A 12,348-nucleotide genomic window follows, 5' to 3' on the forward strand; every position below is an offset into this window, starting at 1 on the left:
CGGGGCCTTGCCCCCTCTCCCCCTCCTGCCCCTCCAGACTGTCAGGCAAGAGACTGTGGGACACGGCTTCCGAGAAGGGAGCTTCATCCACTTCTGAGAACACGTCAGGTTCAGACGCGTCCTCTAGGTCCACCTCAGCCTCAAACTCCGGAGCCAGCTCCATCTCTGAAACCCCCCCCTCCGCCCCCACCCCCTCCCCCAGCCCCACTGCGTCCCCCAGCTCCGAGGGGAGCTCTGGGAAGGGGTCTTCGTCGTGGCTGTCTTGTCCGGGCGTGGCCCCGTTGAACAGGAGAGGAGAGCCAGGTACAGGGGTGATGTCATTGGGCCCCGACCGCTCGTCGTCCTCGTCAGAGTCGATGTGCAGCATGGCGCTGAGGCGCGTGTGCGTGGGGAAGCTGGAGCGCAGCTTGGGCGAGGCGGCGCCCAGGGGACGCTCGCCGGGGCCCTTGGGAGCCTCAATGGCGTCCAGGCCCTCGCTGAGCGAACGCTGCAGGAGGTAGGACCCAGAAGACGCCTCCCTGTACGTCAGCCCGCCCTCGGCCCCGTCCAGCTCTGCGGAGGCCCCGCCCTCCCAAGGGCCCCCAGACCCCTGGGAGCCGGTGGGAGAGGGGCCCGCTGACACGATGGGGAGGTGGTGGGGAAGGTCCTCGTCGTCGGATGGGGTTCCTGGAGCTCCGTTCAGGGTGGAGACACCAATGATGGAGTCAGGAGACGCTCCTAAAGAGAGAGAGAGAGAGAGAGAGGGGCAGGCAGAAAGTGAGACAGAGAGCCTTGTATTCACACCAACATTCAGCAGGAAACGAAGAACCAAAGGGAAGCAGTATCGTACAGTTCAGGCCTGGGTCAACTACTTGCAAATGCTATCAAATAGTTAATAACTTGAGTGGGCTTAATTTATCTTACCCAGCGCAATGATACTAATGGATCGGTCCCATAAGTGCCAACACTGAGACAAATCAAGCGAGCCTCAATTACTTTCAAGTAATTGATCTAGGTAATTGACCCAGGTTTGGAACAGTGTTGCTGGTCCCCCTGGGGTCAGGGCCGGCTCACCGTCCGGTCCAGTGGAGGTGAGCTCCATCCTGAACTGCATCTGACCGCTTACGTGCTCCGTGGGAAGCCGTCGACACAGAGAGAAGCTCACAGGCTGGACCCTGAGCACACGGGCAACATCACATGACCAATACAACATGATTATAGGAGGATAATATGATGATTACATGATTAATGTGTGTGTGTGTGTATTTGTACATGTGTGTGTGTGTGTACGTGTGTGTGTGTGTGTGTACATGTGTGTGTGGTCCCTCTTAACACCAACCCAGGTATCTTCTCCAGCAGTCTCTGTACAGGGATGGTCAGCTGACCAAGGAAGCGCTTGATTATTGGTCGACTTTTAGCAAACTTGTCCTTCACCTCGATGTAGAGAATATCTGTCACCAACGCTACAAAAGTATACTTCTGCAGAAAGGAAAAAGGTTGATCATATCACCAGAGGGTTTTACCATCTACAGTATGTTTACATCTAAATGAGTCTGGGTACGCACGCAGACTTGTGTGTGCGTGTGTGTGTGCGTGTGTGTGTGTGAGTGTGTGAGTGTGTGAGTGTGTGTGCGTGTGTGTGTGAGTGTGCGTGTGCGTGTGAGTGTGCATGTGTGTGTGCGTGCGTGTGTGTGAGTGTGTGCGTGTGTGTGTGAGTGTGTGTGTTCTGAAGCCCCTCTGTGTCCTGAGCCTCGCCTCTTTGTGCCAGACAGGGTTGGTGGTGTTGGAGATGATGGCGGAGCGTCTCTCCTGCCCATGGTGGCTGAAGGTGGGGAATCCACTGCGCTTGCCTGGGTGAATGGACATCTTTAGGTAGGGGTCCGGGTTAAAGAACATGCCCTTCTTCAGACCCAACGCACGCAGATCTACAGAAAGAGAGAGAATAGCAGAGAGAAAGAAAGAAAGAAAAGGAGAGAAAGAGATCCAGTGTTTTTCTGCTGCATCTCATTCATTTCCTGATGTAGTAAACAGCACCCTGGCGATGTTGAACGCTCGAAAAGTGAGTTTCCTCCGAGGAGAGAGAGGCTGTCCTGAACATACCCGTCAAAGTGAAGCTGATCAGTTTACGAGGATGGTCTGTCCCTGCCTGCCCCTCAGCATCCCTCTGAGGATCAAACACAAAGACATCACACACACACACTCACTCACACACACACACTCACTCACACACACACACTCACTCACACACACACTCACACACACACACACACACACACACACACACACACACACTCACACTCACACACACACTCACACACACACTCACTCACTCACACACTCACACTCACTCACCCACTCACACTCACTCACCCACTCACACACACACACTCACTCACACACTCACACACACTCACACACTCACACACTCACTCACTCACCCACTCACCCACTCACACACTCACACACACACACACACACACTCACTCACTCACCCACTCACCCACTCACACACACACACTCACTCACTCACTCACACACACACACACACTCACTCACCCACACACACACACACACACACACACTCACCCACTCACCCACTCACACACACACACACACTCACTCACTCACCCACTCACCCACTCACACACACACACACACTCACTCACTCACCCACTCACCCACTCACACACACACACTCACTCACTCACCCACTCACCCACTCACCCACTCACACACACACACACACTCACTCACCCACTCACCCACTCACACACACACACACACACCTGTACTCCGGGGTTCTTCACAGTGATGCAGGGGGTTGTTGCTCTCAGGCCTCCACTGACACCATGGTAGTACTTGAAACAGATCTTGGTCTCAGCTGGGACACACAGCAGACAGACATGAGGATACAGCTCTACTGGCACTGGGACTATACTACCAGACCCACTGTGTGATACAGCTCTACTGGCACTGGGACTATACTACCAGACCCACTGTGTGATACAGCTCTACTGGCACTGGGACTATACTACCAGACCCACTGTGTGATACAGCTCTACTGTGGGGTCTCTCCCTCGGTTTACTCACGCTCCATGAAGTAGGGTCCTGGTTCCAGCCTCCAGACGATCTGGCCCCTCTGAGTCCCGTTCACCCCTCGGTTCTTACAGTCCCACACGTTGGACGGGCTGGTCTCGTCTGGGACGGGGGGCAAAGGCTTCATTAGAGGGGTATTATGTGTGTGGGTGAATCTGTGTGTGTGAGTGTGAGGGTGTGTGTGTGAGTGTGTCTGGGTGTGTCAGTGAGTGTGTCTGTGAGTGTGGGTGTGAGGGTGTGTCTGTGAGTGTGAGTGTGTGAGTGTGTCTGGGTGTGTGTGTGGGTGTGTCTGTGTGTGTGAGTGAGTGTGTCTGTGAGTGTGGGTGTGAGGGTGTGTGTGTGTGTGGGTGTGTCTGTGTGTGTGAGTGAGTGTGTCTGTGAGTGTGGGTGTGTCTGTGTGTGTGTGTGGGAGAGAGTATGTGTTCACAATTTCAGCACAGCGTTCACCATTCAACCTTGTAGTGGATCTGCCTCTATGCAGAAAAGTATTTTGCCTCAAAACTAGGTTTTCATCTCATCAGTGAAACTCAGCGGCTACTCTCCACAACCTCTAACCAGAGGACAGAGCAACTTCTACAGGAGAGCGAAAACGGAGGGAATCGCCCCGCACAGCACTTTCCCCCTCGCTAACGAACAGGGTGGAAGGGAGGGGGCAGGGGGGAGGGGAGGAGGGGGCAGGGGGGAGGGGAGGAGGGGGCAGGGGGAGGAGGGGAGAAGGGGGGAGGGGAGGAGGGGAGAAGGGTGGAGGGGAGGAGGGGAGAAGGGGGGAGGGGAGGAGGGGGCAGGGGGGAGGGGAGGAGGGGAGAAGGGGGCAGGGGGAGGGTAGGAGGGGGCAGGGGGAGGGGAGGAGGGGGCAGGGGGAGGAGGGGGCAGGGGGGAGGGGGCAGGGGGAGGGGAGGAGGGGGCAGGGGGGAGGGGAGGAGGGGGCAGGGGGAGGAGGGGAGAAGGGGGGAGGGGAGGAGGGGGCAGGGGGAGGGGAGGAGGGGGCAGGGGGGAGGGGAGGAGGGGGCAGGGGGAGGAGGGGAGAAGGGGGGAGGGGAGGAGGGGGCAGGGGGAGGGGAGGAGGGGAGAAGGGGGGAGGGGGCAGGGGGAGGGGAGGAGGGGAGAAGGGGGGAGGGGGCAGGGGGAGGGTAGGAGGGGGCAGGGGGAGGGGAGGAGGGGGGAGGGGGCGAGGGGGCAGGGGGAGGGGAGGAGGGGGGAGGGGGGAGGGGGGGAGGGGGCAGGGGGAGGGGAGGAGGGGGGAGGGGGGGAGGGGGCAGGGGGAGGGGAGGAGGGGGGAGGGGGGGAGGGGGCAGGGGGAGGGGAGGAGGGGGGAGGGGGGGAGGGGGCAGGGAGAAGGGGGGAGGGGGGAGGGCACATCATTGAATGTCTGCTTACTCGTGGAAAGCGTGGTTAGCAGAACCCTCTCCTCCCTGGGGAGGGGGGGGCAGGTAATGAAGTCGTAAAGACCTCCTGATCCATAGCAGGGCTAGCTAGCTAGCACGTGGCCGCGCGTCACAACGATCCTCTCTCTCCTTCCGCTCGCGCCGGCTCCCTGCCCACGCCGTCTGGCCGGGAGGACTGGTGACGGACAGGAAGTACGGGGAGGTCAGAGGGTCACCGGGGACAACAGACTAGGAAGTGATGTGTGTCACTGCTAGAGAGGTTAGTGAGGATTAGTGGGGATTCTTTTTTGTCTCAATGTGAGAATCTTTTGGATAAATGCTTCTTCTAATGTCAAGGCTTTCGGTGACGTAAACAAACAAATACGCCATACGTTCATTACAGCAAATACGTGATACGCCCCGAGTCGTATTTGGTATTGCTTTTCAACGCGATAGCAAAACAGGCTAAACGGTTCAGCTTGTTAGCATTTACCAGAGTGCCGGGTCGATGAATACCTACCCTGTCAAATTCCCCCCTCTAAGCACAGTGTATATTCTAGACCACCCAGGAAACCCTGCAAGGTGCACATGGTTAGTGTGTGTGTGTTATGGTGTGTGTTACAGTGTGTGTGTGTGTGTTATGGTGTGTGTTGTAGTGTGTGTGTTACAGAACACCAGGGCAGAGGTCTTAGTGTCGACTCAGTCTTCCCCCTGTGTGACTCCTCGCCAGCTCTAGTTTCAGTAATGACTCTGAGCTGGAGGATCCCGCAGAAGACACCTCGACGGAGGACTCTTAAAATCAGCCAATGTCCTTGAAGGACAACCAGGGTCAATTTGTTTCCTTGAATACATAAACCACATTCAGGGAGCAAGACAAATCACAGTTTTGTTCCATCTCTACTATGTGGTTATATGTAGGTTATATGCAGTACTATTATCATCAGCAATAAAAGTAGTTATGTGTTTGATTAACCTTTCCTGAAACCTGCAGATTTCTAGTTGGCTGTCTGAAGGATGAATTCAGTAAACAAAACAATCTGTTGTATCTGACAGGTAAAGTGGTAAAACCTCCTGCTTTAACCCGTTAAGGAGTAGCGTCACACATATGTGATTCTGAACATTCCAACCGACTATTTTCCGATAGACAAAAACTATATGACAAACGCTATAGTATGGCTTCAAAATGTACAATTAGGAGGCTAACAAGTAACACTAGCAGGTAGTAGCATTGCTACGAGTATTATGCTAGGTTGCTAGGTAACGGAAGCTAACTAAAACTAGCTAGCTTCCGTTTTGGAAAAATAACTCACTCCTTTAAAGGTTAAGTATGTTTTAGTGAGTAGCTCAGCAGTCCAGTGCCGTGGGAGCAGCTTGGAGGGGAGGAGGCAGCTCACCGATGTGGTAGAGCCCGATCCAGTCAGTGGCGTCCACTTCCTCCTTGATGTCCCAGGAGATGACCAGGTTCTGTCCTCGGTTCAGGGTGAACTCCAGCGTGGACGCCGTCAGTGACGACCGGCTCTGTGAGGTCACCAGGTCGGTGTCGCTGTTGGCACGAGGCAGCCCCATGGGTCCGCCCACCAGGGAGGTGGAGTCTGTGGAGGCCCCGCCCCTTTCCGCCAGGCTGCGCAGGTTGTCGGGGCTGAGGGTGTGTCTGAGGTGCGGGCTGCGTCGCCGCGGCGCCGACAGGTGTTCCCGCCCCACGGCGAGTGTGGGGGTGTTGTGCTGCCGCGTCCTGGGGAGGACGGCCGTGGCGAGGGAGGGGCGCATGGTGGCGGCGGGCGAGGGACCAAAACAGGAAGGAGGGGAGGGGCTAAAGTATGAGTTGGGGGAGGAGCCAAAGCAGGAGGGGAGGAGGGGCCAAAGCAGGAGGGGGGGAGGGGCCAAAGCTAGCTAAGTAGACAGGAAATGCTTGCCGCGGCTACAGAAGTCCCCAGACAGTGTCTGGGTAACCCTCAGCCTTGTTCGTCGTCAGGGAGATAATCTTCAGGGTTGTTGACCGCCGAGCCACAAAGACCTTATTGGAGGGATGGACCTTGTTGCACGTTCAAGGTTGAGGTTGCTAAGTGGTGCGTGGGATTGTTCTGTCATGAGGTGAGTGACTCCTGTAAGACGGTGTGTAGCTCCTCCCTGCTTCCCTGAACAGTCACAAGTCCTTCAGGCCCAGCCCTCCCGTCTCCGACCACACAGACAGGAACAGGGACCGGAAAGCACTCAAAGATTTCAGAGACTTTTTCAATGCCGCAACAATGTGAGTCACTCTCGATTCTGCTCCTCCACTGAGGCGAGACCAGGAGGGCTAGAAGGGAAAAGAGTGGAAAGAGGAGTGGAAAGAGGGGAAGGAGAGGGATGAAACGAAGACAACAATATCAGTCCTAACGTCCAACATACACACAGACACAGTGAAATAGCGCTGCACTCAAGAGAGCCCTAAACAAGCATTTGTCTCAGAGCTGTCGGTGGTTCTGTCACCAGTACAAATAAGCCGGCCGCACCACTCTATTTACAGACCCAACCATTACAGCTCTGTGGTAGAGCATTTGAATGCAGAACAAGAGGTTGCAAGTTCGGATCCCCCCTGTATTGTACGTTGCTTCAAATAAAAGCATAAGCTGAATGAGTATGTTACACAACTTTATTAAAGTAGGAACTAATTCAGTTAAGTCGTGATGCGAACCATTATAGTCCCATTTTGTAAATAATACAGCTGTGACTCCACAATGAATGATTTTCTTTTTAGTCTCTGATGTGCCGTTTTAACATTAGATTAATGTAAAAATGTCTCTGGCTACATATTATGAGCGCATTAGCAATTATTTCCTGCACAATTCCACCCCTGTGGGATCAGAGACTAATTTAATTGGAGTGAATTAAATGCAATATAATTGGGAAGGTACAGGACTCTTTTTCTAATTTTTCCTCCATTTTTTCTCTTTCTTTCTTTCTTTCTTTCGTTCTCTGTTTATATATACATACTGTGACAACTCTGTCTGCCTTCCTCAATTCCTCTCTTCCTCCTCCTCCCTCTTCCTCCCCCCTCCTCCTCCTCCTCCTCTCTGGCTCCAGTGTTATGGCAACTGTCAGAATGACTGGCCTAGAAAAGGGAAGTAAGACACAGCAGAGAGAGGCTTCCAGGAAGCTCTTAAATCACAGCAGGCTTTTCGGGAAATATCCAGAGAACAGGCCCTTCAGATCCTCAACTCCTGCCATTTTGTTTCTGTGTGCGTGTGGTGGTGGTGGGGAGACGTGAAACATAAAAATCAAAATGCAAAGCAGAGCTTATTCTATGTGCTGAGCATTAGAGTGTAGTCTAGTTTTTGGGATGCGGTTGTATATAAGGCAGGGTGACATTCATGGCTTTACCTTTTTTGGGCTGATCTAAGCTCACTTCTGTCATCCTTGGCTGTTGTGAATTATTCAAAATGTCCAAGCTGTCCTCTGACAGCACAGCTGCAGCACTGCAGAACTGAGGTGCCATGCTTCCAGACACCAGCTGGTTCCTGTACCAAAGCTATTTTGTGACATGGCCAAATGTCTGCTGTGTGTGTCTGTGTGTGTGTGTCTGTGTGTGTGTGTATGCGAGAGAGAGAGAAGATCGTTTGTGCTTCTGCACAACCCTTATTGAAACTAGAGCCGTTGCATCGGACATCAGGAAAGCCTGGATGTCCCTCAGTTTGCAAGACTACAACCGACACACACACACACACACACACACATACACACACACACACACACACACACACACACACACTCATACACACACACACTCTCATATATTACCCATATACATTTGTGGGAGAAAGACAAATATACATAAACAGCTGCCGTTTACACAATCTAGAGAGAGAACCATCTAGAGAGAGAACAATCTAGAGAGAGGATTGTTACATAACTGTTTGAGGTCCTGAAATTCCTTCTGCTTGTGTTGTTTTCCCTGACCATAGTGGGAGAGGTCTGTGTCTGTCACACTGGGAGACAAAGGGATAAGCAATCTGTTCTCCACAACACAGGCAGGAACATGACCTTAGTTAGAGGTTACCAAAGCCTGGATCTAAAGTAATCTCTGATTGGTTACACAAAGGATTTAACTATATTGGTTTCCCGTCAAAGTATTAGGGTGTATCTGAGGGTAGGCCTATGGAGTACGAATATTAAAGTATAAAAACATCAAATATTAAAGTATCAGGTATTAAAGGAATTTGATTATTTGATTATTATTTCTAGGGGTTGTAAATAACAACGGCTGCTTATTCAGGCAGTTGAAAAGACAGATGGAAACTTTCTGGGCCTTGTTAGAATACTTAAAAAACAAAACAGATTCCTCTTGCGCTCTTTCTAGAAGACACTAATTTAACGGGACATGATGTAGAGCCCTTCCTCTCTCCTGTCCAGTCACATTACACCAAGGACTACGTCAAAGAGGAGAACGGAGAATGTTTTGAAAATATGTTTCATGTGATTCCAAGCAAAATAGCAGCAAGTGAAGTTGTTTGTGTGTAAGATAGAAGATTGGATATTGTTATAGAGAATTTGTGATTTGTGCATTCTTACAAACTGTTTTTCTCGCCTAAAAAGTAGCAAAGTACTGTATATCTTTCTCCACCTACACCGGGGGTACAGCGAGATATCAAATATTCACTGACAAGTGTCCATCTGGCAGACATTTAGTCAATATCAGGCTGCCTGGTTGAGACTGAGCTTTTTGTCAACCTTGGAAGTCTATGGGAGGAAGGAGGAAGGAAGGTGGGGAAGGGAGGGAGGAGGAGAGAGGAGGAGGGAGAGAGGAGGGAGGAAGTTGGAGGGTGGAGGAGGGAGGGTTGAAAGGGAAGAGCATGTTCCCCTCTTGCCAAGAAAAAGAAGTGCTGAATCCTCAAGACGAAAGGCCCCGTATACAGCAACTCCTCTGCAGAACACACACACACCTGTCTGTTATAATTGTCCGCGTGTCTAAGTGTGTCAGCAACAGTGATATGTTCATGTTGATTTTGTGTGATTAGTTTGCTAACTGAGGAAGACACGCTGGCTTTGTTATTTAAAAACTCTTGTGTTCAGAATGTGCATCTGACTGTGTCAGTGTGCATGTGGAGGGGGTTGTCTAGTTGGGTGTGAAGCTGTAGTGATGTCATCAAAGGGGCTCCTTTCATTTCCACCAGCATGTGCGTGTGTGAGTACATGTGACCCGTATGTGTACGTGTGTGTGCATGTATATGTGAATGTGGGTATGCATGTGTGTGAGTGTGTTTGAGTGTAGATAAGTGTGTGTGTGCGTGTGTGGGTGTGTGTGTGTCGAGTGTGTGTATGTGTGTGCGCGTGTGTGTGTGTGTGTGTGTGTGTGTGTAGGGACCCCTGTACCAGTGGAGGAGACTGCAGCACTACAGGCTGACAGAACGGGCACCTTGGGTAGCTGGCAGTCAGTCTGGCTCTGGGATCTTATTGTGCTTCACCAACACATTAAATACCCCAAGATACACACACACTCCTACACACAAACACACTACTCCAAACAAACTACTCCACACACACATTCTTACACACAAATGCACACACATACTCATCCACACACACTCTTGCAAACACACACACACTACTCCAACCGCACGCACACACTTGTCTACATATACTCTCGAGACTAATACTATGCATGGTTCCTGACTCAAGTAAACAATAACTATTATATCCTAATCTACCCCCTTCAGCAGCAGAGACAAACCTCCTCGGCAGGTGCATGCTGGGAGATATGGATTGGTTTCTTGTCTTAATTGTCTGATGAGACAAATCATCATAAATACACTTGTTTCCAGAATTTCCTTCCACTGGTGCACATACGTATAAACACACATCCTGTTCGCTGTTACTAACCGTAACATCAAGACAACACACATCCTGTTTGCTGTTACTAACCCTAACATCAAGACAACACACATCCTGTACACGCTTCAGTAAACAAGCAATACTACAGATGGTGTTCCATGTCTACAGGAGATATGCAGATATGGGATTTTATAAGGAAATATGCACAAAGACTCCATAGTTTGGCACTGATAGAATCGATTTGAATTGCACCACACCTTGGTGATTAATCAAATACCATATGAGCAGAGAATTTTAATTAGAATAATGATATTTATAGAATAATGATATATAATGAATTATGCTGCTCATGGATTCTTACCTATAAAAAACATGTGTGAGCTATGTCAGCATTGGAAGCTGAATATTAAAAAATCTGATGAAAATAGTTTTTAAAAACGAACTGTGAAGTATTCTAATATGATTTCTGAAGTGTTCGTAAGTGTCCAGTACATGATCAGAGCCATGCTTGAAGCCTTATCCAACAGCAGCCAGGCTGGCAACCTTCCAGAGCTCGAGTGAACCTGTGGCATAAATATCCTATCATGGCTCCTCGTGCGCTTTCATACAGGTGGTATATTTTTCAATTTGATGGTTTCCTATGAGGTCAGCGCTGAAGAAAAGCGAGGCCCGCTAACAGACCGGGCTCACTGCTCAACAGACGGTTTCATCAAAGACTGCAGGCTGGTTGCCTCTCATTTGTATGTCATTGACGTTGAATTAATGAACTAAAAAGTCCATAACATCCACGGAAGCTCAATTTATTTTCACAAAGTTTAAGTATTTAACATCAATAACGATCAATTCCATACTCTGCTGCCAAGCCCAGCTCACCATGTCAGATCTATGCACCACTTTGGCATTCTGTAACAGCGTTTTTTACTTCATCAGTGCGACCTATTTGCGTGTAGATTGTAGCTTAACTTGTGCTGCCTTCGGGTCATTGTGGCCCACCTTTTGCACCACGAAGGTGGGTTACAATGACCCGAAGGCATGCACAAGGGTTAATGAACATACACTCAATTAAGGTGAGAGGTACTAAACTGCTAGCCCACCTCATTAATATTCTCTTCTGATTCTCTCAATCATAAGTATGTAGACCATCACGCACGCGGCTGAATCCTATGTGCCTCAATGAAAGAATGTGCTGCTGTCATAGCTCGCTATTAGGTTACTGTGGGAATTCCCTACGTCATTTTTTCATGGCCATCTCCTTGACAAAAGAGGAAGCCGTTTAATCAATCAATTCAGCTTCAATACAAAGTGGTAAAACGCAGTACATTTCAGCCAAATGCTGGTTAGCAAAACAATGACAGATTTAAATTCCTATTGTCATCATTGTAGATGATGAACGTGTAAACGATGACATCCATCAGGGATTCGTTGGGTGGCATGACTTACCTTTGGCGCAGAGGTGCAACGGAGAGGAAAGGGGAGAAACTGTGACAACACAGCCTTTCTCCGCAGCTCTATGATTTATAGAGTTGATATTACGATGAATTTGTTGCTCGGACGGGCGGGGTACGGCTCTAGGGGCCCAGGTCTCCGGGATGAATATAGCTCAGGCTGGGTTTGAGTCACGTACCACGACGGTATCCCCTTCTCCGGTTGACAGCACCGCTGGCAAGAAATTGTCGTGTTGCAGGCTGGTCGGCCCGATTTATGAAACTCTGTGGTCGGCCTTCTTGAAACTAAGCAACAGCGTCTGGAACGCACTAACATTGTTTCCTCCACAGCTTGTGTTTTAGTTATCTCACGCGAGTCCCTATCTTTTTCTCTGTATCGCAATGCGCTTTCGGTCCCGGCCGATCACGTCCTCGCGTCCATCCATAAATACCGCTGCCAGCAGACGCTCCGAAGCGAATATCCTGTCCTGCAAGAAAATGCAGGTCTCGAGACAAACCTATGCAGCGTAAGATGGCGTAGACTATTTAATTAACGAGGCTGGATAGATGGGGGGGGGGGGGGGGGGGGCTTTGACAGGGGTCATTATGAAGTTATGCATAATGCCTAATGCTTAAGCCGTGCCTCCCGTGTTGATGTGGTGTATTGGTGTGAGAAC

At 50.6% G+C, this 12,348-nt stretch overlaps 1 protein-coding gene across 1 annotated transcript; it reads right to left on the minus strand.

Moving 5' to 3' along the window:
- Position 1: 1 nt before the first annotated feature.
- Positions 2 to 12,319, minus strand: hecw2a (HECT, C2 and WW domain containing E3 ubiquitin protein ligase 2a; the record flags this gene model as incomplete). Its single annotated transcript, XM_062456202.1, has 9 exons — positions 11,688 to 12,319; positions 5,834 to 6,735; positions 3,070 to 3,177; positions 2,764 to 2,860; positions 2,080 to 2,141; positions 1,735 to 1,904; positions 1,319 to 1,458; positions 1,054 to 1,154; positions 2 to 717 (listed from the first exon to the last, which is right to left on the minus strand). Coding segments are annotated over exons 2-9 (1,767 nt in total), but the record flags the coding sequence as incomplete, so codon positions are not given.
- Between the last annotated feature and the right edge of the window lie 29 nt (positions 12,320 to 12,348).

The sequence above is a fragment of the Osmerus eperlanus genome, chromosome 3 (assembly GCF_963692335.1).
Source record: "Osmerus eperlanus chromosome 3, fOsmEpe2.1, whole genome shotgun sequence".
NCBI classification, from domain to species: Eukaryota; Metazoa; Chordata; class Actinopteri; order Osmeriformes; family Osmeridae; genus Osmerus; species Osmerus eperlanus.